This window comes from Gracilinanus agilis, chromosome 3 (genome assembly GCF_016433145.1).
Source record: "Gracilinanus agilis isolate LMUSP501 chromosome 3, AgileGrace, whole genome shotgun sequence".
Classification (NCBI taxonomy): domain Eukaryota; kingdom Metazoa; phylum Chordata; class Mammalia; order Didelphimorphia; family Didelphidae; genus Gracilinanus; species Gracilinanus agilis.
In genome coordinates, this window is record NC_058132.1 from 77,634,250 (window position 1) to 77,661,481 (window position 27,232).

General features: G+C 38.9%; 1 protein-coding gene across 1 annotated transcript in view; it reads right to left on the reverse strand.

Annotated features, from left to right (window-relative positions):
- The window catches only part of MACF1 (microtubule actin crosslinking factor 1), a 422,428-nt gene that overhangs the window by 206,586 nt on the left and 188,610 nt on the right, over window positions 1-27,232 (reverse strand). The window contains exons 6-17 of the mRNA XM_044668040.1: window positions 14,482-14,648; window positions 13,565-13,677; window positions 13,353-13,459; window positions 12,577-12,696; window positions 12,345-12,440; window positions 9,763-9,890; window positions 9,577-9,670; window positions 9,289-9,443; window positions 7,260-7,524; window positions 5,666-5,794; window positions 5,127-5,204; window positions 739-900 (exon numbers count right to left, since the gene is read on the reverse strand). Coding sequence (XP_044523975.1) covers window positions 739-900; window positions 5,127-5,204; window positions 5,666-5,794; window positions 7,260-7,524; window positions 9,289-9,443; window positions 9,577-9,670; window positions 9,763-9,890; window positions 12,345-12,440; window positions 12,577-12,696; window positions 13,353-13,459; window positions 13,565-13,677; window positions 14,482-14,648 — 1,614 coding nt within the window. The remainder of the gene's footprint in view (window positions 1-738; window positions 901-5,126; window positions 5,205-5,665; window positions 5,795-7,259; window positions 7,525-9,288; window positions 9,444-9,576; window positions 9,671-9,762; window positions 9,891-12,344; window positions 12,441-12,576; window positions 12,697-13,352; window positions 13,460-13,564; window positions 13,678-14,481; window positions 14,649-27,232) is intronic.

The following is a 27,232-nucleotide window of genomic DNA, read 5'->3' on the forward strand; positions in this document are numbered from 1 at the left end:
ACAGTCTCCAAATATCCATGGGTAAACAGAAGCCTTAGAATTCAATGGAATAAAGGAATAGGAAGAGAAATATTCTCTGAGAAGCATGCAAAGGCACTTTACAAATATTACCTCTCATTGTTCTGAATTGTACTGAGTGTTAGTTTCCCCACCATGAGGCAACTTAGGTGGTTCAGTGGATAGAGCACTGGAGTCTGGAGTCAGGAAGATCTGAGTTAAAATCCAGTTTCAGAAACTTATTAGTTCTGTCATTCTGGACAAGTCACTTAATCTGTTTGCCTCAATTTCTCCAACTGAAAAATGGGGATAATAATAGCACCTGCCTGGCAGGGTTGTTGGGAGGACAGAGTGAGATAATATTTGTGAACTGCTTAGTATAGTCCCTGGGTACATAAACGTTTATTTTCATCTCTTTTCGTTCCCTAATGATAGGGAATTCGTTCACTGATAACAAAATGGAACTATACTTAAGGAGTAGAAATAACAGAATTCAGGGTTGTGACGCAGCCAAGAGTAAAATAATGCAGACACTTCAATCCTCAGAATGTTGCTGTAGCTACCAAACCTTTCCAAATTTAGTCATCCAAGAATGTTTTTTCTTTCCTCACATTAGCAAGCAATGCTCACGGTAGACTAGGTTGTCATCTCTAGGCAGCTTAGCAATGATGTCCCTAAGATTCCTAACAGCCTAGCCACTACAACAGAGGCTTATAATAATGGGCTCTGCATTAAACTCACAGAAAAGTAATTTTTCTTGGCTGTAATGTTGGGATTGTTGTCACTCCAATCAAATGCCAATTCCTCTTCCTCCTTTTCATTTAGCCAGATCAGCTCAGTTGTAGCTTTGGAGACAAATTTGTGCAAACTCTGGAGGTTTCGAAGGCGGAAGCTGGAGGTTTCCTGTACAAAGCGAAAGATGACATGTTAAAATTACTTATTCATGTACTTGAAAGGGTCTAAACTTATGACATTGCTAGAAAAAGTGAATGGTGAAACTAATTGAGCACTACTTTGCAATGAAGCTGTAAAACAACCCTAGGAGTTCAAGACTGTTAGAGAGCAAATGATTGAATTTAGAGCTCACAAAGGAAGCCCCAGATCCTTACATAGACCCAAATAAATCTGGTCTTGCAGGAGTTTCCTGAACCAAGAATGAATATAATAGTAAAAACATTTGTTGGAGGGAGTGAGGTGGTTCACTGGATTAAGAGCCAGGCCTAGATACTGGAGATCCTGGGTTCCTATCTGGCCTCAGACACTTCCTAGCTGTGTGCCCCTGGGCAAGTCACTTAATACACATTGACTAGTCCTCACCACTCTTCTGCCTTAGAACCAATACATAGTAGTGATTCTAAGGCAGAAAATGTTTAAAAACAACAAACAAAACCCCCCAAAACACCCTCTACATCTATTAATAGTAGGCAAAGATAACAGGACATGAATAATCAGTGTTGGAGGGTTGATAGGTCCACTGATAGTGGATATGTGAATCAGTGCAATCATTTTGAAAAGCATTTGGAATTTTGAAAATAAGGTGGCTTAAATGTCCATACCTTTTGTCCCAGAGATACCCCAAGCTTATACCCAATTCTTTGATACCACAAGTATAAGAAATATAAAAAGATGTCTCACTGTAAAGAAGGTCCAGTTGAGATTATATAACAAGTTACAAATTGTAGCAAAGTCAGCATGGGTTCATAATTTCTCTAGTTTCATTTAGCAGCTCTTGTTTAAGACTATTGTCTTAAACAGTGGGAGTAATTCAAAGTTAAGACTTGGAAGGGAAAGACTGATGATAAGATAATGAGATAAGGAACTTGGGAGAAGAAAAGATTGAAGAGTTGAACAAGATGGCATATATGAACTGAGTAAATCTCAATGAAGAAGAGATTTATTGAGTAATGTTCGTAAAGAGAGCTAGGGAAGGGCAATCAGAACAAGGAATATTCCAACTTTACTACCATCTCTAAAGGGGAAATGTGGAAAGGGGCCAGGAAAAGTTAACCAGGGAGGTTGTTTCATCAAGAGGGAACTAAGTCCAAGCAAGAGTCAGAAGCCAGAAGGAGCAGTAAAGGAAAAGATTTAAGATGAAAGAAAATTTGTTACCTCTGAGCAGACATTCCAGGGTACAGTGGAAGGGATGGGTAATTTTAAAATGGGGCCAACGAGGTGGCTCAGTGAATAAAGAGTCAGGTTTACAAATGGGAGGTCCTGCCTTCCAATCTGACCTCAGACACATCCTAGTTTGTATGATTGGACAAATCACTTAATCTCCAACTGATCAGCCCTTACTGTTCTTCTGCCTTGACACCAATACTTAGCATAGATTCTAAGCTAGTTTTATAAAAACAAACAAAAAACTTTAAAATGAATATTGAGAAAGTTAGGTTAATGAGGATAGGAAAAAGGAGTGAACAACAGGGGAATAGTTTGAATAATGACAATTAAGGGTTCAGAATTACTGGGTTAGATGAATATAGTGTATTGCATTATTTTCAAACTTTTTTTTCTTCCTCTTTTTTCATAAAAAAATATTATTTGGGGAATGAGATGGATATCTGGAGGGAGAAAGGAAGAGGGATATTGAGGAAAATTTTGGGAGTGTAAAAAAGTTTTAAAATCTATTTTTAAATAGTCTATACTGCACCCATGGCATATTTTTCTGAAATATTAACAAAGAACTTCCCTGGAGTTATGGAGCCCAAAGACTACAACCCACTTCTGATGACTCATGTGGATAGAAATGGTACTACTAGAAGAAACCTAGAAAATATAGATAAGATTTATGAAATCCTGGGCAAGAAACTGACAACCATAGGGATACAGGTAGTATTTTCACCATTGCTGTCCATAAAAAGCAAGAGTGTTAAAAGAGAAGTAAATTTGGGAAATGAATAGCTAGTTAAGAAAAGGTGTCTGAAAACAAGATTTGAATTCTGGAGCATGACTTAAAATATTGGAATGAAGAATTCGTGGCACAGGAAAGCACAAATCTAATAAGGGCTGGTAAAAATGTGTTAGCCTGAAGACTTATGATTCTAATAAAGATGAATTTAAACAGAAAAAGAAGAGAATAGAAAAAACTTTTCTGTATAGATCTACAAGAGAACTATTATAAAGAGCATTTCAATACAGGAAGAGTTCCAGAGTCACAGGGCCACTGTGTGTAGAAAGAGAACTTGGCCCTGAGTGTTTCTTACTTCAAAGCCCACTTTCTATTCATTATGCCATGCTTCTTCTTACTAACATATAAAGAATTTATGATTTATTAACATTCCTTGAAATCTCTGACCTTTAAAAAGTGGAAACAGCAAAGAGAGAGCTATTCTGAGAGACCTGATTCTGACCAACAAGGAAGAATTGGTTTCTGAAGTAGAAAAGATGGAGATGTTTAGGGGAAGTAACTATTCCATTACAGAATTCATGACAGAGAAGGAGTGGAAAGTTGAATATTACTTGTCAGGTGCTCTAGGTGTTGGGAAAGATTTCAAAACTGAAGCAAAAGGATAGTCAGTTTCCTACGGATTGATATTATAGAGGAAAGTTAATCCAGGAATGATGAGCTCTCAAGAATGAAATTCTAAAGACACAAAAAGAAATACTTCTGTTGTGGAAGAAAGGGGGGAGCTCTTCCAAAAAGACATCTCTGGCTATGCAAGGAACTAATTAATTGACTTAAATTTTTAAAGAGACATGCACAGGAGATGGAAGCAAGGATGGGACATAAGAGACTGAAGAATGATCCTGAAGTGTTATAAGTGAGTAACTGAAATAAAATGCTTGAAAAGGAATTAAAAACATAAGCTAAATAAATTAAATTAACTTATCAGATCCTATGATGGGGCAGCTAGGTAGCACAGTGAAATAGAGCGCTAGGCCTGGAGTCCGGAGAACCTGGGTTCAAATCTGACCTCAGATATTTCCTGGCCGTGTGACCCTGGGCAATTCCTTCAACTCTCTTGCGACTCTTCTGTCTTAGAAATAATACTAAGACAGAAAATAGAGGCTTTAAAAACAAAGAATCCATGATGGCTTGATGTCACCAGCTTTAGACAAATAACATCCCAAGGTACTGAAAAAGTGAGTCAATCTGATTAATTAATGAAGATGTGAGAAAAAGAATAGGGAGAAGCAGCATAGCTTTATCAGCAAGAGGCCATGCTGGACAGACCTCATTTTCCCTTTTAACCAAGACATAAGTAGCAAACTGCAGATATATTTTGTTAGGAGGCTGAACCCTATCACCTCCTGGGATCTCCTTTCCTGGCTAAGTGTGTACTTATTAGCTATTCTGAGCTGTTTTCTGGGGATCTCTCTTAGGCAGGCCCTCCCTATGCTTCCCTTTACTCCCCCGCCATCAAGTAGCCTTGCTCACTTGAGTACCCTCCCCTCACTCCTCCTCATCCCACTATTTTCCAGTGTTGAAACTGTGACCAACTCAACTCTGCCACTGATCCTAGGAAGCATATATCAGTTCATTCCCCTGTGGCACCAGCCATGAACCATACAACTTTCTGGACATAAATTTCCCTCCCAAACACCACTCCCCTAAGTGTATTATCTTTGAGGGCTAGGACTATCTTTGTTTTTTATTTGTATCCCCAAGTCTTAGGAGAATCCTAGGCACAAAGTGAGTTTTTAATAAATGCTTTTTTATTCATTCAGGCAAAGAATTTTATAAAAGTCTCTCATGCCATTCTAAATAATATGATGGAAAGATGTATATAAGATAAGTTAGGAGAATTTGGAACTGGTTGAATGCCTAGACCCAGGGATTAATCATTAATTGATCTCAATTTTGAGGAACAGTCACTGGTGGCCCAAGGACCTTTTCTTGGACCTGTCCTGTATTTTTATCTATAATCTCTGAGAGTCTATGAATCTAGCTCTGACATTTGTTAGCTGTGTGACCTTATGCAAATCCTTTATTATGATCTTAGTATTCTCATCCCTAAAATGGCTGGAGAATCCCAAAGGTCTATCCCAGTTCTAAAATCAAGTATTTGTGCATGTATATGACATCATGACCAAATTTTCAACTTTCTCAGTCAGTCAGGGAACCCAGGTGTCAATAGAGCACTGGTATTTCCCATCAACAGCACAAAAAAGATCCAGTCACTACTCACCATCAATTTACAATACTGTGTCTCCAACTTCCCAAGTGTTTCAGTGTAGCTGGCACGAAAATTTTGAGACATTTTGCCCTAAAGAGAAATAAAAGAAACAAAGACGTTTTAGAAAAAGGATTGATTTGGTTTCTGAGACATTATAAGTCTGAGGTTTCTTTTAAACCTATACAAAATACCTAAGAATCTAGAATGGTGATCAGTTCATTCATTCAGGGAGGGAAGGCACATAATGATACATAAGTGTAGGTGCATTCAAAGTACCACTGGTCAATGTGAGATGACAGGACATAAAATAAGTGAGTCAGATCTACAGCATTGAAATATTATCAATTGGGCAATAATTCAGTAAAGCACAAGAGGAGAGATCCCATTTTTCATGCAGCAACACTGGGAAGGTTCTGAGAGAACCCCATGCATGGTGATTCTCAATATCAACTGTCTTATTGCATCATCTCTTCAAAAGTCTGCATGCTGTGAACTATCTTTCCAAGGCACAAATATCCTGTTATCTCTCTGTTCTAGTGTATGCTGCTTACCTCGTATATCCTAGCCTCTTTGACACTTGAGCCGAGCTCTTCAACACTGGTATGGATATGTTGCTGAGTCTCAAGCTGCAGCTCCACACTGGGTAGGTCATTGCCCCATTCGGCCCGTTCCAATTTCATCTGGAAGAGGAAACATGACACCAATTGTAGACTAAAAGAAAATCACACCCTTTTCCTCTCAGTAAAGAGTTAAAGGAGTAATTAATAGAGTAGAGGCTTAGAAGAGGCATCCATGATCAAAAACAGCTAATGTGTTAACTGTTTTGCTTGAATGTGTTGTTTTTAGGAAAGGTTTTCTTAGGGGTGGGGATGGGACATAACCTTTCTTTAAAAAAAAGGGGGAGGAGGGTCAGCTAGGTAGCTCAGTGGATAGAGAGCGAGACTGGAGACCACGAGTCCTGGCTTTAGGCACTTAATCTCCATTGCCTAGTCCTTACCACTCTTCTGCTAAATAAGAGGCTTTTTTGTGTTTGTTTTTAAGGGGGAAAAACAGAGGCTTTTCACATAAGAATAAAGACACTGATAAATGCATGGAAGCACTGGTGATATCTTAAGACCACATAGCTCAACTTCTTATCTTTACTTAGAATGATTTCTAATTTGGAGACTCAATCTGTAAGAATGCCTATTTTATTGTGGCAACATGAGCCTAGGAAATGGTTCTTACTCAGCTTATACTGCTCAGAATTTTACTTTGAACAATTCCTTTTACTGGGTCCTGCTCTGTGATGCACAATCTATAGCTCCAGTGCAGACATATAAAGAGAACATTTACAATAATCCCACCTCCCCCAGAGCATCAAAGATCCAAGTGAAATGAAACAATCTTTGATATAAATGACCTTGGAGATTCTGATTTATTGGCATAGGGAGTATCTTTTGCTAGAGGTGGGCAAGCTTAGTGAAAATGCAGCATCAGGGTTAGGGAAGCAATATCAAAAATTCAAATTAGTGTTAAATCTAATGTTCAAAATCATGAACTAGTCCCAATTCTTAATGAAAAAATAGAAAAAGATTTCTGAGAAAAACGTTAATTAGTTCATAAATTGGCTCTACTTCCAAAGATTTCAATTTGAGGCAGTTATTCAAGGGGAGCAAACTCCCAAAACCCTGCACTGACTTATACTTGTAAGTAGCTATAAGTTGAAACAAGCTCTCTATCCATTAAGGGTTGACTTAGAAAAGCTGGAAAAGAGAGCAGCTGGGTGGCTCAGTGGATTGAGAGCTGGGCCCAGAGAAAGGAGGTCCTGGGTTCAAATCTGGACTCATACATTTCCTACTGGTGTGACCCTGGGTAAGTCACTTGACCCCCGTTGCCTAGCCCTTACCACCCTTCTGCCTTAGAATCAATACATAGTATTGATTCTAAAACGGAAGGTAAGGGTTTAAAAAAGAAAGAAAAAGAAAGAAAAGCTGGAAAGGAGAGGGAAAGAAAGTACACCCCAGACAATATCTGGTTCACAGAGATAAGGAAGCATTTCAGACAGGATATCACAAGAGAGTCACAGGTCTGATACCTTCAGAAGAGTTGCTGGGGTCAACCAGTAGCTAGTCTAACCTACTGCTGTTAGTCACAGACACCCACCTGCATCTCTTCAACCCACGAAAGCAATTCATAAACAAATCGGAGACTCCCTTCATCTTCAGAGGAAGAGATAGACACCAATTCAACCCGAGTCATGGGTTTTCGGAACCAAGAGGTAGAAGGAGGATGTGTGCCCTTAGTCAAGGGGTCTGTCTTCAGGTGGGTAGTGGTTAAAGTAGAGGGCTGAACAAATTCAAGTGTATGAAAAAAAAGATTTGTGCACTCTAGCTTCCAGGAAACTAGTTCATCTTGGAGTCGCATTATCCTGGAGTGAAAGATGAGGAATAAACAAAAAGAGAGTTTTAATGTTCAACTCAGTTTAAAAGATGATGACTGATTTTTTTCAGTATAACTTTGTCATCTCTGAACTATTTATCTTTTTTTTTAATTTTAAATTTAATTAAAAAAATTTTCCATGGTTACATGATTCATGTTGTTTCCCTCTGCTCTTCCCTCCTCCCTCCCCACTCCCAGAGTTGACAAGCAATACCACTAGGTTATACATATATTATCACTCAAAACCCATTTCCTTATTATTCATTTTTGTAACAGAGTAATCTTTAAAAACCAATCCCCCAAATCATATACCCATACAAATGATAAATCATGTTTTCTTCTGGATTTCTACTCCCATATAAACTATTCATCCTATGGGGATATTATAAGAATAATTAAAAGATCATGAAGGTCAACAATCAAGTAAATGGTAAATCCTTCAATGGGAGGAATTTTGCATTTTTATGGTCTGATTAAAACCTCACATATTTGCAGGTAAATTAATAAATTTTCATAGAACTCTCTGAATTGCATGAATTGTAAAAATTAAAGTGTTTTGGAAAAGAAATATAAAATTGCAAGGTGGTGATATTAATATAGTTCATTTAGTTTAGAGTGGACTTGATAGCATAAGCCAAAAACATGCTGAAAAGGAATCAAATCAACAATGACCTATCTGTGGAGATGCTGGGATAGAGTGGGAAAACTCTTCAGCCTGGGCATCAGGAAATCAGAGCTCTCTAGTCCTAAAGAGTTCAGTGAGAGACCCTGAGCAAGACTCTTTCCCCTCTAAGCCTTAAGTTTCCCCAGCAGTAAAAAGAAATCGGATTAAATGACCTCTAATATCCTTTTGAGTTCTAAATCATGGAAAACTCTGAAAGTAATTCAGCATATAGACCAATGGTCTCATGGGATAAGTAGTTTCCTGATCAATTAGGTACTCTGCCTCCATGCCCACCTTGTGCCTCTGGTACACAAAGTTAGACACACAGAAACAGAAACAGAGACACAGTCCCACACACAAAAACAGGGTTCTATGCTGGACCCTCTTATCTCTTGCCTCAATCTTCTTTTCTCTGGGGATCTCATCAATTTTCATGGATTCAACTATTCTCTCTATGCCTTTGATGACAAGAGCCACATATTTAGGTAGACAATATTCCAAAGCCTGTTTGACAATATCACTATAGCTCCTTGCTACAGTCTCTTCCTACTGCCTCTTGGAAAAACATAAAATCTTCTAATTGGGATGTAAAGCTCATGACGATCTGACTCCAATCTCTTCTTCAAGACTATGATTTCTCCTCATGACTGAGACCACCTTGGTCAAACCAGTCTACTTTCCGTTTCTCAAGTGTAGCCTGCCATCTCTCTCTCTCTGTGCCTTGGCCTAGATTGTATTCAATGAATTGACTGCTTTTCTTCCCCACATTTGCCTAATGAAATTCCAAATTCCCTATAAGCCTAGCTCATTTGTTACTTCTCTGGATTTCCCAGTTATTAGAATTCCATTCCCCACCAATTATTTTGTACCTATTTTATATCTATCTTACTTCTCTCTCTCTCTCTCTCTCTCTCTCTCTCTCTCTCTCTCTCTCTCTCTCTCTCTCTCTCTCACTATGTATCTATGTCTGTCTGTCTGTCTGTCTGTCTCGTTTCTTAAGGAACTGTTTATTTTGTCTTTATATTCCCCTGACCTAGTGTAGAGCACATACCAAGTGAGCACTTCCTTAACTGAATTTTCATTTCTTACCTAAAAGCCAGCTCTTCCACTTGGTAGTAGTTCTCATCTCGGAGAATCTGGAGGTCCACTTGCAGCTGCCTGATGAGTCCTTCACACTCCTGAAGGTACATGATGGCATCTGGCTCATGCTGCAATGGCTGCCCTGATTCCACCTGAGCAGTATCCTACAACAGAAAGGAAGAAAGAGTCAAAATGGTGGATCACCAAAATGATCCATTTTTTACCACTTAAAGCTGAAAGCAGAAGACACCAGAGAAGAGGACGGAAGCAGGCACGGAGCATTGGTCAAAAACTCACCGCCTGTAGGGTGTTCTTTGCTAGTGTCAGTTTTTCTTCACATCTCAAAGCACCATTCTGGATTTTGTTGGCAATTTGTAGCAGCAATTCCAGCCTAAAATCAGTAAAAAACATGTTGATTTCATCTCTCTATGATCCAGGCTACCAAGAGGGAAATGTCAGATCACCTTTGTTTACAAAACCAACCTCTCTACGGCTGGCCGAAGTAACTTCTCTCGCTCTAGCATCTCAATGATTAGCTTTCCCCACTCTTCCTCCACATCATTGGGATGATAGCCTTGAGGGAGCTTAATTCGACCAAATTCAATCCATACCTAGAAACACAATCAGAGAAGAATACAAGAATAGGAAGAAAAACACAGAGAGACACTTTAAGGTTTGCAAAATGCTTATATATGTTAACAAACTTATTTTATGTATCTTCTGAAATTTAACATCCATTATATAACAAGAACCATGAAATAATTCAATGAGGTGGATACAAAGATTGTCCCCATTTTACAGATTAAGAAATGGAGGGCCAGAGGGGTTAAGTGACTTGACCAGGATCACTGAGCTAGTAAGTGTCTGAGGCAGGATTCCAACCTGGAGCATTCTGACCTGAAGAGATGCACTTCATTTATAAGGCTGCACTGTTTTCCAGCTCCCACATGAAAGCATAGAAAGACTTCTTCTATTTATACATGTGGTGCCTACTTTGTACTCTTTCCACCAGGCTCCTCTAAGATGATCCAATCAAGGCACAGACTTCACTTTTTCCTACCTGAGCTCATTCATTCTACAGTTTTGGCTACTTTGAACAAATGATGTCCAAAACACACAAGCAATCAATTTTACCTTACTTTGGTTAACTTAAAATGCAGTTTTGCAAAGCACATTTCTTCTAAAAGTAGGGACAAATGTAATCTACCAAAGCTAAAATTCTCTTCATATTCTATCTACTTTTCCATTATCCACTTCCTCACACTTCATTTTCTAAAGGTAGTGTGATGAATAGTCTACCATAGGAGAAAGGCTGCTGAATTTTTAGATGGAAGTCCTAGGACCCAAATTGTTACTTGTGTGGATGGAACCTGGCAGGTCATTTTATAAACCTCAGTTTTCTCTCCTATAAAACAGAAATGTTGGAGTAGATCATCTTGTCTTGTCCAGCTGTCCATGCTTATGCATCCCAAATCCAATTTTCAAATTTTAAGGTTCCAAAATATCAATGAAAGCCCCCTTTTTCCACATCTAGGGAGAGTTAACTTTCTCTGAAGGGCAAGAACTCCATCCACAAGAACCAAGATATGGAACTTCTTTATCAGATTTTTAAAATTTGGTATAATCCTTGACTCCTTTCTTTCACTCACTCCAAAAATCTAATCAATTACAAATCTCATAATTCCTTTCTCTGCAATATCTCTTACAAACATCCCCTTTTCTTCACTCATACATTCACCATTCCAGTTTAGGCCTTCATAACCTCTTACCTACCATACAATAGCCTACTCCTTGGTGTCTCAGCTTAAGTGTTTACATACTTTAATCTATCTCCACTCACCTGCCAAAGTGGTTTTCCTAAAGCATAGGTTTAAGCATTTCATTTTTCCTCATCCCTCCCTCTCCCATTCAATAAAGTCAAGTGGATCTCTAATATCCCTAGGATGAAATAAAGCCCGTTGTTTGGCATTTAAAGCTCTCTACCAGCTGGCCTCCTTTCTACCAGTCTAATCTACTTATATTCTATTCTCCTCCATAATCTCTATGATTCAACCACAATGACCTATTTGTTGTTTCTTCCACATGATGCTCTATTGCTTGTCTCTATGGTTCTAAATAATGCCATATTCTCCCTCTAGGCTTCTGACTTTCAGAATCTCTAGATCCTTTTAAGACTTTCCTCAAATACCACTTACTCCAGGAGGCCATTTTAGGTCCCTTCTTAGCTTCTAATATCATCCTCGATAAGGTTACCTTCCATCTACTCAGACAGAGAGTATTCATGTTGGTTATTCTGAGATATATACAAATAAACTGATATCTAAGCCAAAATGACTCAGAACTATTCCAAAGAACTCTAAGGGTGATGTAAAACATTATTTACCTAGCTTTCTCTACCTCTGAATATTAACATATTTCATGTATGCACACATACATACACAAGAGAGAGAAATATCTATCTATATATCTCAGTTTACAGAGTCTCTAATGAGAATGTAATCTTCTTGAGGGTAGGGACTGTTTTTGCATTTCCAAAGCTTAGCATATGCCTGTGAGAGATCAAAATTAATAACCAGTAACTCTAAATATTATATTTTATAAGATTTATTAATAATCACTTGAAATAAAAGAAATAAAAAGAAAAAAGTGAAATCCTGAGTAAAGAAAAGTTTTCCCAGCTACATTCATGGGGGGAGTGGGGTGGGTCACACACAAACTTTATCTCCAAAAGGTAAGGACGTAATGTGAGAAGGAAAGTAGGATGCCAGGGATTAGAGTCCTGGGCAGCAAATTCTAATTAAACACCGGGCACATGGTAAGTATTTAATAAATACTGACTGATTAATTGATTGATTAAAAGACCATTTGTGTGTCCTATCTAGAAAAAAGCCACAGAGCTGAAATCACACTTTTTCACAGTTTTTCAGAACAATTCTGAGCTAAGTCTGCTCTATGAAGACAGATAGCATCAGAGAAATAAATGCTATATTGAGAACACAGAAAATCTAGAAAAGAGGCACTAACAACATAGTCATAGACTTCAGCAGAGGGATAAGCTTCCTTACCTCTAATAATTTGTACAATTCCTCAATTCTTCCTTTTTCTCTCTCCTTGGCTAGAATTTCAGTTTCTTTAAAGTGTATGTACTGGTTATAAAGTGCCTGAAAAAGGACATAAAATAATTTCAGACCTAGTCTTTTGCTTCCTGTTACCCTTGAGTCAGAAGTGATTCCATCTAGATAGACGTCATTCACTGGGACTGCTTTGTAAAAATGCCATCCCAACCCAAACTGTTACCTTTAATTCAACAGGGTTCTGGGGGAACGATTTCTCTGACATCAGTATAGTGTGTTGTTTGATCCAGGGAATGAGAGAGTCTACACGATTCTGGTACTCTTGCCACCTGGAATCCACCTCCTATTGACAGGGAACAACTATCAGGTACCCTATCAATAGAAGTACTCCAAAATCCCCAGAAAAAATATCTCAGTAACACCCCCTTCTCCACCACCAAGTAATATTTGGCTTATTCTCTGAATTTGGTGAATTCATAATGGCACTCCATCATTTCAGTTGTTATCAAAAGGAGCTATATGTGGTGACCCAGGTGCCCCTGACTAGTCAGCTGCCCAGGCCTATAAAACAGATGATTTTCCAACTTTAGATTTTATGATCACAAAAAGCCCATGATATGTCTGAACAAATGGGCATCTGAAACAGAAAAATCAGTCTCAGTTCAAGTTAGAGATGACAAATAGAAGTGAAATGGGAGGGAAGAAATGTTCTAGACTCTTAGCATGGCCCAACATGGACAAGACATGAAAACACAAGCTATGCATTTAATAATGCCAATGGATGCTGAAGATTATGGCATTAATCTCCCAATTTTCTTACATGAAGCCTCTCCTTATAGAACACATTCAAAGAAACACTCACGAGCTACTTGACAGGCAAACTCTGGGCATAATGTAATGGCCTCCTTCATAATAGTGTGTACTCACTAAATGCTGCTCTGTTGATTCATTCACTCCAAACTTCCAGCTAGAAAAAGTCTCTAGTAAATTCATTCTTACCGTAGCACTTATTCCTTCACCTCCCTCAGGGACTTTGGGGAAGGCATCATAAATTGAAGATACATAAGTGATTACAGACTTCTCATCTGGAGAAGGTACATCCACATCTGAAGGAAAGTGAAACAAGACTCTTAAGCTAGGGTGGAGGAGCAGTCGCCTGCTAAAGAAATGCAGGCTATGTGTCTTGAACTTGAGCCAAGTTCACCTCTCACCTTCTGCATCCAACAACCGGGTGACTCCAAGTCTTTCTGCCACTTCAAAGGCCTGTTCCAAATTCTCTCTATTACTCTGGATCTGCACTCTCTCCATATCTACCAAATCTGGTCTGTAAAAAGACACCAAAGGAAACACTGAAAGATATTTCACATAAAGTTTCTAACCAGAAAAGGAAACTTTCTAAATGCTTCCAGGGCTAAACATTTGAGGAATAAGGAACAAAGGTCAAAAAAAGAAGACAGGAATCTATACATGTGATGATCCCATTGATAATTATACACATTACCATGATGTATAGAACAGCCAATCCAAAGCCTTGAGAGGGCAGAGAAGGGCACCTAAATTATAACAATATGATTATATACTTTGTTCATGGCATCTGGGAGAATTGTGCCCAATGGTACTCCTATGCAAGAGTAGAGTCTGGTGTAGACCAAGGAAAGGACCCACTGCATACAGTATCAGGGTAACTGGATTTAAAGATGAAAGGGACTTATAGAGATCATCTAATTTAACTTTCTACTTTTGGAGAGGAAGAAACAACTTAGAGGCGAAGGGACTTGGCTTATTGTCAAGACAGCTTAGTAAGTAGCAAAGCTGGGATTCAAACCCAGATCTCTAATTCCAGATGGAGTACTTTTTATCTGATGCTTCTCCACATGCAAAGGAAGGAACTAAATAATTAATCTAACAAGAAGAACAAGGTGCCTTACAAAGTGGTGTGCTACCATGTTGTGTTCAAGAAAAGGCTGTCAAGGATGCCACAGAATGGATTCTTGCACTAGATGTAACACAGAACTAGATGACTTATCCCTAAGCTCTCTTACAGTTCTAAGCTTCCATAAAATAAATAGCAAGAAAGAAAAGGAAAGAAACCACTCCAATCCCAAGGTAGATGTTTCTGTTCACATACCTGTATCGGTGAATAAGTGCATTGAACATTTTCCCGTCACTCCAGCATGAGGAAAAATTAGTGCATTTGATTCCTGTGTAACCAGCTGTCACCTTCTGAGTCCACAATAGCAGTTTTTCCTTTGCTGACATGTCTCCTGATTCGCCACTGATGTAGATGTCAGAGATCTGTCCAAATATAGGATACAGAATGATATTTCCCTCAAATAGGAGAAGGAAGACCTATTAAAGGCTCTGTTAGCCACAACATAGAAGGGGAGAGCAATTGGGGAGAAAGGAGAGAAGAAAATGAAGAGGAGAGGGGAATAAGGGAATAGTAGAGAGGAGGAAGAAGGGGGAAGCTGAAGATGGAAGGAGGATGCTAGATGAGAAAAGAAGAGGGGAAAAGGGAAAGGAGAGGGAGATTAGAGTGTATAAAAGAAAGAGCATGGGATGTGGAAGGGGATCTATAGCTTGAGAGCATTTCAGATGGAAACTCCTGCATTGCAGTCATTGCAGAAAAAGGAAAGGTTTCTTGGTACACATATAAACTCTCTCTTCTGGATTCCTGTGATACTTAGGACTGTGTCACTCAAATTTCTCTCTAAATTAGATATTGTTTTATAGAATTCACTGTTATTTCATATTTGCTAGCTTTGTTTTCCTGTTTTCCCAGACTAGGTTCTAAGTTCCTTAGAAGAGAGACATCACTATATATAACCAGGAGCTGTGCAACAACAGAATGGGCTACTAGGTTAGGGAGTCTACTCGATGGCAGAAATCAACCAAAGACTAGACTAGACAATTCCTATCAGGAAAGATGTAGGGGATAGTCCTGCATGGAGTAGGAAGATGGACTAGAGGCTTCTACGATCCCTTCCAGTTCTATGATTCTGCTTCATCTATATTTCCTACATGAGGCATTAAACTCTCATGTACCCCATAACTCTTCTGCCCCTCCCCCAAGTAAGTGGGAAATGTTTAACAAAAAATTAAAAAGCCCAATAACATAGATAATGTTAATTTGTGGTTTTCTAAGTCAATATGCCCCACAAATTCATTTTTTTTTAAAATTATAAACCCTTAACTTCTGTGTATTGACTTATAGGTGGAAGATTGGTAAGGGTAGGCAATGGGGGTCAAGTGACTTGCCCAGGGTCACACAGCTGGGAAGTGTCTGAGGCCGGATTTGAACCTAGGACCTCCTGTTTCTAGGGCTGGCTCTCAATCCACTGAGCTACCCAGCTGCCCCTCACGAATTCATTTTTATGGCCATCATTCTCTTAATTTATTTAACATGGATTGATAAAGATTTGTTGATCAATTTGATTAATAATGACATTGTTGTATGCACAATAAGAACTATTTACATTTTGATAATGCTTGCTGGGCAGGAAGACCTGGGTTCAGATCCTGCTTCTGACATTTAGTACCTGTATCAGTCATTCAGCAACCCTCTAAGACAAAATAGAGGCAACTTGAAGATCTGAAGGCATTCCCAAACTTGGAGTTCCTTGCTAGATAGATGTTGACTGTTTTCAAAAGGTTTTCCCCACAATAACTTTGAGGTGTTCAGCGCAATTATTATTCTCATTTTACAGATGAGGAAACTGAGGCTCAGATATGGGAGATAACTTACCTATGTTCACACACCAAGGAAATTGGAAGTGGGACCTAAACCCCAGGTCTCTATTCTTCACATCCATCTATTCTTCCACATTCCTTTCACTCAGCTATACTGACACAAGAAAGACAGAACCCTGTAGAAAAGCAGACCCTAAAAGATCCCATGCAATAAAATGTTTTACTAGGCAACAATCCTCCTGGGTAGATAAAATTTCAACTCCTTTCTATGATAATGAATCTGACACACCATCTTCTTTCTAGTTATTCTACAGAGGGAAGTCACAGCCTATAATATCAACAGAACATGTCTTGTCTATATTTATTATATGCCTAACAAAAGCATGAACAGTTTTCCTATCTCCACATTTTAGTGACTAAACATCTCCCTCTGCTGACACATACTAATGCTTTGCATTTTTGCCATTTAGCATAGATGTAAAAGTAGAATGTGATTGTATAGTTGAAAATGGAAGAGTAGAGGTAAAGATATCAGATTGGCCAATATGACAGGAAAAGAAATTGGTAAGTGTTGGGTGAGATGTAGCAAAATTGGGACACTAATGCATTGCTGGTGGAGTTGTAAACTGATCCAACCATTCTGGAGGGCATTTTGGAATTATCCTTAAAGGGCTATAAAAGAATGCATATCCTTTGATTCAGTAATACCACTCGTAGGTCTGTATCCCTCCAAAAATGTTTTAAATGGGAAAGGACCTATTTGTACAAAAATATTTACAGTTGCTTTCTTTGTGGTGGCAAAAAAATTGGAAACTAAAGGGATGCCCCTGAATTGGAGAATGGCTGAACAAATTGTGGTATATGATGGTGATGGAATAATGTTATGCTATAAGGAACAATGAATAGAATGATTTTAGAAAGAGCTGGAAAGACCTATATGAACTGATGCAGAGTGAAATAATCAGAACCAGGAAAACATTGTACACAGTAACAGTAATATTGTGGAATGATCAAATGTTATAGACCTCGCTACTTATAGTAATACAATGACTCAGGACAATTTTGAGGGACGTATGAAAAAGAATGCTATCCACCTCCAGAGAAAGAACTGTTGGAGTAAGATTGCAGATGGAAGCATATGATTTATCATTTGTTTATTTGTGTCAGTGTTTTAGGGTTTGGGGTTTTATACGATTATTCACTAACAAAAATGAATAATACTGTAAACTTATTTTCCATGATAATATATTATAACCCAGGATGAATAGCTTGCCAGCTCCTGGAGGGGGAAGGGAAGAATGGAGGGAGACAATTTGGATAATTTAACTTCAGAAACCTCATGCGGAAATTTGTTATTAAAATTAAAAAAAATTTTTAAAGAGTAGGTGAAGAAGAGGTGGGACCTAAGGAAATAAAATAAACCTTCTATATTTCATTGATTTCCGTAACAATAACAAATCCAAAACAATAACAAATAACAACAACAAAAAACAAATAAACAATCCAGGCAGCTGGATGGTTTAAATCTAACTCAACCAGAACCTACCTCTCTGATAGCATCAGCCTTCAGATAGTAAAACATAGCATTCCTACCTAGCTTACTGTATATATCAGAACATCTTCGTCAGGAGTGTTAAATATACAGCTGTTCTGCTTCATAACAAAGAACATTCACTCTGTTCTGGAGCAGTCACTGGGATTGTCAGGGGAATTAAGAGAAATGGCCTCGTTGTTACAAACCTTCTGAGTAATTCTATTTGGCTTCCATCCACCTCCTAATATAATACTCACACACCCTGCACAGTGTGCTACTTGGGATGAGCAGAAGCTTCTAAATTAATCTTTAAAATCAACAAGAAATTCAACATCAGTTCTAGAGAGTTGATTGGTTTTTAACAATGCAGCTGTTTAGATTGTGAAGAAAGCCTCTGTAAGGATTTCCCACTCAATCACATCAAAGGCCAAAGCATCTCTATTTTGGTCCTCTCCAGATCCACACTTTCCAAGGCTTTTATATTATTAATTTTCAAACTCTTGATACATTTTTAATGATTTATTCATCACTAAGCAAATACTTTTTTGAGTATCTACTAGTTATACAACATTGTGCTGGGCACAAAGACAGACACACAAAAATACAAGTTACCATTCCTAGCCTTTAATCTAATTGGAGAGCCAAGACAAAATAGTTAAGTAGTAATATAAGACAATATTCAATTAACAGTCCAAAAGAATGATAAAAACTATATGCTGCACAAATAGTTATAACATTATCATGCTTCATGATTGTGGGCTCTCTGAGCCTTCCTAGCTCTTATCTTCCATGCTTTATGTTTTAAGGCATCTTCCTTCTCTGACATTTTATGCTCTAAGGCCCCTATCTGTTTTAACATTCTAGATCCTAAGGGTCTTTCAAGCTCTCTTTCATATTCTATGATTTTAAGAGATCAGAAAACAGGGGGCAGGTAGGTGGCTTAGTGGACTGACAACAGGCCTAGAAATGGGAGGTCCTATGTTCAAATTTGGCTGCAGATACTTCCTAGCTATGCAACCCTGGACAAGTTACTTAATCCCCATTGCCTAACCCTTATTGTTCTTCTGCCTTGAAATTAATACACTGTACTCATTTTAAGATGGAAGGTAAGGATTTTAAAAAGAAAAGTGGAGGTCAGAAAATGATTCATGTCTGTTGTAGTGGTCTGAAAAAGCTTCAGAGGACAAAGAACTTGAGTTGAATATTGAAAGATGGGATTTGGATAGACAAAGGGAAAGGACATTCTCAGTCACAAGAAAGAACATGAAATGAAGGTTTAGAATTGGAATTCTGGCACATGGATATGATGGAATGCTTTGCTCCATAAGAAATGCTAATATGAAGAGTACAGAGAAGTATAAGACATGAACTAATGCAAACGGAAATGAAGAAAGCAAAACAATAAATAAATATTTTCTCACATACACAGTGACTAAAGCTATGTAAATGGAAAGAATAGGGGCAATAAAACTAAATTTTGCATAATTATAATGGCCAATTTTGAAAATATCAGAGAAGAAATAAGAAAACACACTTCATTCATCTTTGCAAATGGGGGATAATATGGATAAGAAACATTTCATATATAGTCAAACTTGGTTTATATGTTAGTTCTATTCAGCTCTTTTTTAGTCTCTTTTTCACTCATTGTTACATAGAGGGTGGTTCTTTGGGAAGGGGAAAGGGAGGAATATCCTTGGAAATGAAGCCTATATAAATAAAAGATATCAATAAATTTTGAAAAGGTTTGAAGTTGGGGATTAGTATGATTTGAATATAGAGAAGCCAGAGAAGAGACCAATCTAAACTAGAAATTAAAGTTTAGATTGGGAATCAGTAAAACCTAAGATTAGACAGTGGATCTAAATGATATAGAACACTGAAAGCTAGGGTGGAAAATCTGGATTTTGTCCTACAAACACCAGGAACCAACAGGGTTTGCTAGACATCTAGATGAGATTCCCAGTTAATCTTTCCTTAAGCTTCTAGCTGGACTCACTTAATCTTGGGGAAGTATTAAAAAGACCAACTTTGAAAGTGGTCCTTTAAAGAGGGTAAGAGAGTACTCTCTTGGCTAAAGGCATCTAGTGATGCTGTAAATTTGTAACTTCACAGAAAGAGTGGATTCTTTGTCACCAATAAGAGTTAGGAGTAAAGGTGACAGATGCTCTTAGAGGAAACATAACTTTACTGTAATACCTTGGGTTTGATTGGCAGTAAAGGCGTTGAAAGATGCCATGCCAATTAGTAGTAGTAGTAATTGGCAAAATGTATATTAACAATGATAATAGCATTTATATTGTGGTTAATATTTCTCAGGCACTGTGCCAATTGCTTTACAAATATTATCTTGTTATCCTCACAACAACTCTGGGTGACTGATGGCATTAGGTCCATTTTGTAGCTGAGAAAACTGAAGCAAATGGAGTTAAGTGATTTGCTCAAGGTCTTACGGCAGGTAAATTAACTCAGTAAATTAACTCAGGTCTTCTTGAGGTTTGGCATTTTATCCACTGAGTCATTTAACCCACCTATTCTTATAATGTTAATCTATAATGTTCTTATTAATTATTATTAATAGTAATTGTTAGTATTATATACTATATTTATATGCTCTAATGATATATACTATGATACAGTAATTAAATACTAAAATTAATACTATTATTAGTAGTATTTTGCTTGAACCTTTGGTTTCATTGGTGTAGGGAGTTCCTTGGTAGGGAAATTCCATATATCAATAAAGATCAACAACCATCCTGCAAATTCAAATCTTAAAGAGTTGCCTGGAAGTACTGAGAGAGTAATTGATTTGTCCAAGCATGACTGTGGTCTAGGTTATTCTGACTCAAAGGTAAAGCTGGCTGTCTATTCATTGTACAACCCAACAACTATGCCAATTAATGTTAGAGGCAAACATAACAGTAATATTCCTTCCCTTTTTGAAGCAAAGTTGTAAATCCAAATGTAAACACTAGACTCTGTTAGGCCTTTATTTTTCAATAAGTTGAGTTTGCTTTCCTTTAAATATCAGTTCACTAAAAACAATCTTCCCTATGGTTAAAGTCAAATGTGTTACTCCTGAGATAGTGAGGTATATAAAGGACAGTCAGGAAACCTGGGTTCAAGATCTAATTAGAATTTCCTAGCTAGATGACCGTAAGCAATTCTCCTCCTAATTTGGAGACTTGGTTTCTCTAAATTAAGAAAATTATTTATAATCCTTGCACAGTCTCCCAGGGTTACTGAAACGTTTTATAACTTTAAGGACATGCATTTTCCTTTGTATGGATGTGTGTTCCTCTCACTTCTACAAAATGCAACTCCACTGTAACTGTACAGTCTTCAAAATTTGTTCTGACTAAAGAACTAATCAGCCTCTGGCCAACCTAGAATTCTTTAGAATTCTCAGAATTTAAACTGTCCTGACTTCAGATATTAGATGTGAAGGTAGAAAGGTTGCATGGTAAATAAGAATGCATGGCCTGAAGTCAGGAAAATTTATCTTCCTGAGTTAAAATCTGGTTCCAGACACTTAATAAGTAATGTGACCCTGGGCAAGTTACTTACCCCTGTTAGCCTCAGTTTCTTCACCTATAAAATGAACCAGAGAAGGAAATGGCAAACCATTTTAGTATCTTTGCCAAGAAAACCCCAAATAGGGTCATGAAGAAGCAGACATGACTGAAATGACAGAACAAGAGAGTCTCTAGGAGCAAGTTTTCTAGCTTGATAGAATCTGTCAGTTTACACTTTACTGGCATAGCATAGCCTTTGAGAACTTAGGGTTACCAATTGCCATGAAGAGACGTCACGTTAGAACTTTAATAGAAGAAATCACTTTCTTATTAGTAAAATGCTATAGAAATGTTGATATTATCACTTCTATTATTAAAGAGAGATGGGAAAGGGAAGTTGCAGATACTTCTAAACTCAAGTAGCTGGACTTGGAATATACTAACTGATATCCCTCCAACCACATCTGGTACATCACTTGTTGACCAGGAGGCAGCTCAACCTGCACTTTGGGACTGCTACAGTCAAGAATTAAACCCAGGGCATGAGTAAAACACCACATAAAACTCAGTAGTTAATTCTTCAGGGTCCAAACAAGCTGAGATGCCACCCTCACCCATTCACAATGGAAAAGAAAGGAGATTTAAACCAACTTTCTTTGCTCACAATTAAAAGGGTAAGGGAAAGAATATGGCAACATTATGGGGATGGGGAATGACAGTGACAAAAGAGTCGTGCATCTGTGGTCTTCCCAGTGGCATAGAAAGGCAGTCAGCAGAAGCACAATTGGTATGCACTTGCTCACTTCCTCCTCCAAAGCCTGCTACGTTCCATTCTGTCATCTACCACTACATAACCTGCATTAACTCTGTCATGCCAAGCATGGGGCTAACCTTGAAACTAGTAGCATGAATATAACTCTAGTATGTGATGTACCAAGTCCTCAAAAGGAAATAGACCCACAGACCATGCAAATTGCATAAGTCTCCATTATTAAGCAATGCTCCCTATGCCTGGATTAGAGGAAGTTTCAACTACTCCTTAAATTAGGACACGATACCCATGGCAAATTCCCTTTCCAAGTGTTGAACCCCCTATTCTCATAAAAATGCCCTGGAACAAACACTGGGGCTTCAGTGAACTTAAGACATTCTCAGGTTAGATGCCAATCCTAGAATTCAGTGACTTTCTTGTGGGTTAATCTCCTGGCATATTAAAAACAAACCCCCTTGGAGTATGCTGGGTTTGCTCTGTGCAGACAGCAGCTCCCTGCCTGACCCATGTGTGCCCTTTCTTATTGTTGTCAGGCTCCAGTCAGCTGTTCCAGTCTTGATGCTCAACTAAAACACCACTATGGTTTTTCAGGGTCAGAACATACTCCACACAGCAACCTTGGGAAGCAGCTTCCTGCCAAGGGACAAACCAAACAATAGCTCACAGAAGGTTGTCTTAGAGACTGAGAAGGGCTCTATGGGCCTGGATCTCAAGGGCTTTAGCTTTGAAGAAACTTTAAACTTTTCATTTGCCTTGTTGGGCTGATCTGTTTATGGTTCCCATACGAGCAAAACAGATCCAGAGGTAAAAAATCTTAAGTCTAAATCTCAATTTTCTGAAGCTATGGAGTCAGACTGAATTCTATACTTTATCCCTCAAGCACATCCCCCATTTTCACACTTCTGGATCTTTCTTTGCCTGGATGGATCCTCATCTTTATCTCTTGACATCATATTCATCCCTCCCTTCAAGGCTCAACTCAGAGGCCCTCTCCTCCTTGCAGCCTTTTCTGACCTCCCCAAATCAAAAGTAATTTCTCCCTCATTTGACTCCAAAACATTTACACTCATTCACTTTTCATAGTCCAATGTGTACCTTATTTATCTTTGGATGTGTCCTACATTTCCTCCCTACTAGTAGAACTATAAAGCTCCATGAGGGTCAGGGACTATGTCATATTTTCCTCATTGCCCTAGAAGGGTTTTGTCCTCATTAGGGATTTAATAAAGGATTACTGAATGAATTAAAACATAAAGTGTTGTTGAATAAATAAAAGGGGCATAAATGCAATGAAGATTAGTAGACAAATTTAACTCACATGTTTAAAAAACATAAATGATGAGCTCTTATGACCTAAAAACACCAAAACCACCCTCATTTAAAGATGGACTCTTTTATTTCATGGGATGAAACTTCTATCACAAATCCCATATCAACTGTTCTCTCTCAAAGTAAAAACTGCCAGAGCAGCTTCTCTCTCCCCTATCCAGTCCTCATTGTGTAAAATCCCTTTCTAGAAGCCAACAAAATCAACTTCCAAACTTCCTGTCCTTTCATTCTCCAAACACTTTAAGAGTTTATTCACTGGGCTTCATCTTATCAAAGATATTTTTGTCAGTATATCTCCACCAAAACAAAATGAATGGCATAAACTGCTAAATAAACTCCAATTTATTGCACAAAGATTTCACCCCAAAATAAGTTTTCTCTTATTCCCTGACATCCCAAAACATGCACATACCACCACCACCACCAGAAGCACTCTATCCTCCTCAACATTGCCCACTCTCCAACACATCATAAAGTAGATTAAAATCCATCAAATAGCCAATTATCCAGGCACAAGGTCAAGCATTCTCCAATGTCTTTTTCCTCCATTTGATTTTAGCCTCCAAACTGAAACACTATATATCATATCCTCACCAAAGAGGGCACTAGAATAAAGTTTCACTCCCCTCCCTCAAAAGAACTTAAACAAGTAGCTTTTTGCTTAAGAAATACATGTAGCTCCTCAAGTTCTTCGTGAGAGGGAGGACAAGACACCTATAAGTGGATCCTGCTGGTCTTCCTAGAATCCAGCTATCAATGGCCAAGGGCCCCTCTTCTTAGCTTTGTCCCTTTCCTTTTAAGCTCTTTAAGTATATATGTCCACCTTTCTTCTCACAAAGGCTGACATGCACTGAATAGTGTCAGTCATATATATCACCATAAATTCCAGAAAATACTGATTTAATCAACCAAATCACTGTTATATCCATTCCCCTTCTAACAACCAGAAGTTCAGTGCTTGGAACTGCCAAGCTGCTTCTCTTTAAAAACTCTGTACCCACTTCTCTAATACCGGGTCATAAGGCCTATGAAAATACACTATGTTTTGAAAGATGGACCTGAACTACCAACAAAAACTGTCATTTATAACTCCTGCAGGAAAGTGATTATTTAAGCTCCAATGAATATATCTCTATAGGAAGAATAACTGTATGGGAAGAAGCTTTTTCTCCTCCGTAGCCCCTTCCCTTCAGACATCCTTCACCTTTACTATGCTGGTTCTACAAACTAAAGCCAAGGCTCTCCATTACCTTACATGCTACAACACAGCTTCTGGTTGCTGGGGAACTAAGACATAGGCCAGTAGAGAGTAAACAGTCCCTAGCCCTGCACACTGTGCAGGGTACCCTCATCACTACCAGAGTGAGTATGTTTACAATGCTTAGTTACCCATAATCATGGGCTTACCAGGGAGACAGACTTGGTTCCAAGCTCCAAGGGGGGAATCCAAAATAGATTTAGCTTGTCAAGTTCCAATGGGTCACAAAATTTACAGCAAAGAGCTCAGTGTAATATCACAGTAAAGAAGATGGGATGAGCTTCCCTGCTTCTCATCCTAACCTAACATTAAGGGGACCCAGAACTAGAACAATAGCCTAAACATCCTCTGAGTATACCCACCCACCTCCTTAGGACCCCACGACAGGACGTGGCCAGCTTCCAAAGATAAGGCACCATCCTCTTCAGAAAGAGATGTGGAGCTTTTGCTAGGTTCAGCATCTTTCAGTTGGAGCCCTTTCCAGTAAGGTCCATTGCTGCCATAGCCAGAGGAGGAAGGCTGCATACCACTTGTGGTAAGGACACTAACAGATAAGTCACTCTGGGAGGTGGGTAGATTGGGGCCATGCTGAGTTTCTTGCCCCATGGGAGCAAGTGCCCTAGGAGAAGATGAAAATACCCTGGGAGGCTTCTCAAACCTGTGTCTTTCTAGCTGTTCCAGGGGTGAAGGAGTAGACAGTTCTGAGGCTGTCCCAGGCTCTGCAGACCAGGAGCCTGTCCAGGCAGTAATTAAAATGCTCTGTGCTCGTCCTCCCAGAGTCTGATCCTCTAGTACCATGCCTCCAGTCTCTGCTACTATAGGTTGGTCTGTCCTGGGCAAAATGCTCATTCTAGACCCATGCTGAATATTCCCTTCATCAATTGCAGTTTCTCTTTGCAAAGGCAGCAGCACAGCTCTACTGCTGCAGGACGTTGTCCTCTGAAATGCCACCAGCCGGCTCACTGACTTTTCACAGTTCCTCTCTGCTGGGTTGTCAAAAAGGTGAGCAATGACAGTTGTCCCCTCTTCAAGAGAATCCCGGACCCTTTCAGCTCCCGATGGCCCATCAGCTATCAATAATTGAGCTGTCTGGATCTCCCCCTGGAACTTCTCTTTCACCTGTACAATTAGCCCCTGATCTCCAGTCCCTAGGCTGGGGGCAGGGTCTCTAGGAAGAGCAACGTCCTGGGGAGGACTCTTCACAGCTTCTACATCTTCCTCCTGGGAGGGACTCACACTCACTCTCAACTTTTTCTGTGGCTCATTCTCTTCAATTGCTTCAGTTCCTTCTGAGGGCTCCTCCTTTGGAGATGCCTCTGGTGTGGGAGTTTTTTTCCCCTTCCACTTCCTTTTGAACCGAGCCCTCTTCTTAGGAGATATGGGAGCTTTCCCTGTAACAGTCACTGAGTCCTTTGGTTCCTTAACACATCCCAGAGAATTGCCCATATCCTTCTTTTACCAAACCTCGGCAACAATGTAATTAAGCTGTTCCTTGGCTCCCGGAAAAATCTCAACCTTAGCTTCATCAGATTAGCTGTACATTTCCAACCACGCACTATGGTGACAATCCCTCTGATTCTTCCTCCCTCCCTGTCTCTCTTCCAGGCTCTTCCAGCTGCCGCTGTTTCAGACAGCCATCTTACAGGCTCAGAGCTGCAACAAGACACAAATTCAAAGCATCTCACTGCAGTTCAGAAATCACTTGACCTAAAAGCAGACAGACACCAGATTGGCTGCAGCTTCCTCTCTCCAAATATGAGGTAATTGGAGCACTGCCCTCAGGAACACAAACAGAAAGCAAAAAGGAGATTGAAACAAGGGAAGGGGAGGGCAGAAATGGGTGTGTTGGGGGAAGAGGAGGAAATGTATGAATATATGGAGGAGGAAGGAATATGGGTGAAGATAATATAAAGGAAAGAAAAGGAAAACAATAGGAAAGAGTTGACATATTCAGCATGCAACAGAGAAGGAAAATTTAGAATTAACCAGGAGCTAAAGAAGCCTACAATTACAATTAGGGAGCCCTCCAAAGTTGAAAATGAAAACAACCTTGGCGGTTTTAATAAAATATAGAAAGGCAATATACCTTCTAGCTCTAAAATTCCATGATTTTTAGACAAGTTACAGACATTTTGGGGGTTTACATTTTGGTTTTTGACCAATCTCAAATAGTTGCCAGATTAAATCATACCCTAAAGAGATATCCCCAACCTTGTGTGATCAGGATGGGGACTTAAGTGGAAAAAAAAGGAACCTATGCTTTGAGGCTCCATTTTATTGTAGCTTTGCTTTGTGGCTGTCATAAGCCATGGTGAGAGGAAAGAAAAAGGGATGCTCCTACTGGAGCCTCTTGGTGGAGGGAGAAAAGAAAGCAAATCTTAGTCCCCCCATTTAAAAAATAGTTTAGATAAATGATCACTAAGGTTGCTAATTATTCCACTAATTATTCCACTCAGAACCATGTGCCCCACCCACACCAGATGATAGGACTGCAGCGCAATGAAAGCTGACTCCAGGTACAAAAACCAGAATTAAAATGTTTAATTTTAATTTAAATTAGTCTTAATTTAAATTAAAATTAAAGCCAGAAAAAAAAAGGTTTTCCAAACATGTTCCTGGCCCATCCCATCTACCACCTATGTGAAAGGAACTACAGACTGCCTATTTGTGACATTTAGTGATTCTCCCTTCCAATTTTTCCTGCCCAAAGGAAGGACCTGTCTGGGGGCTCAAGGATGGGAGCACAACAAATAGGATTATATATACTTGGTTCCTACT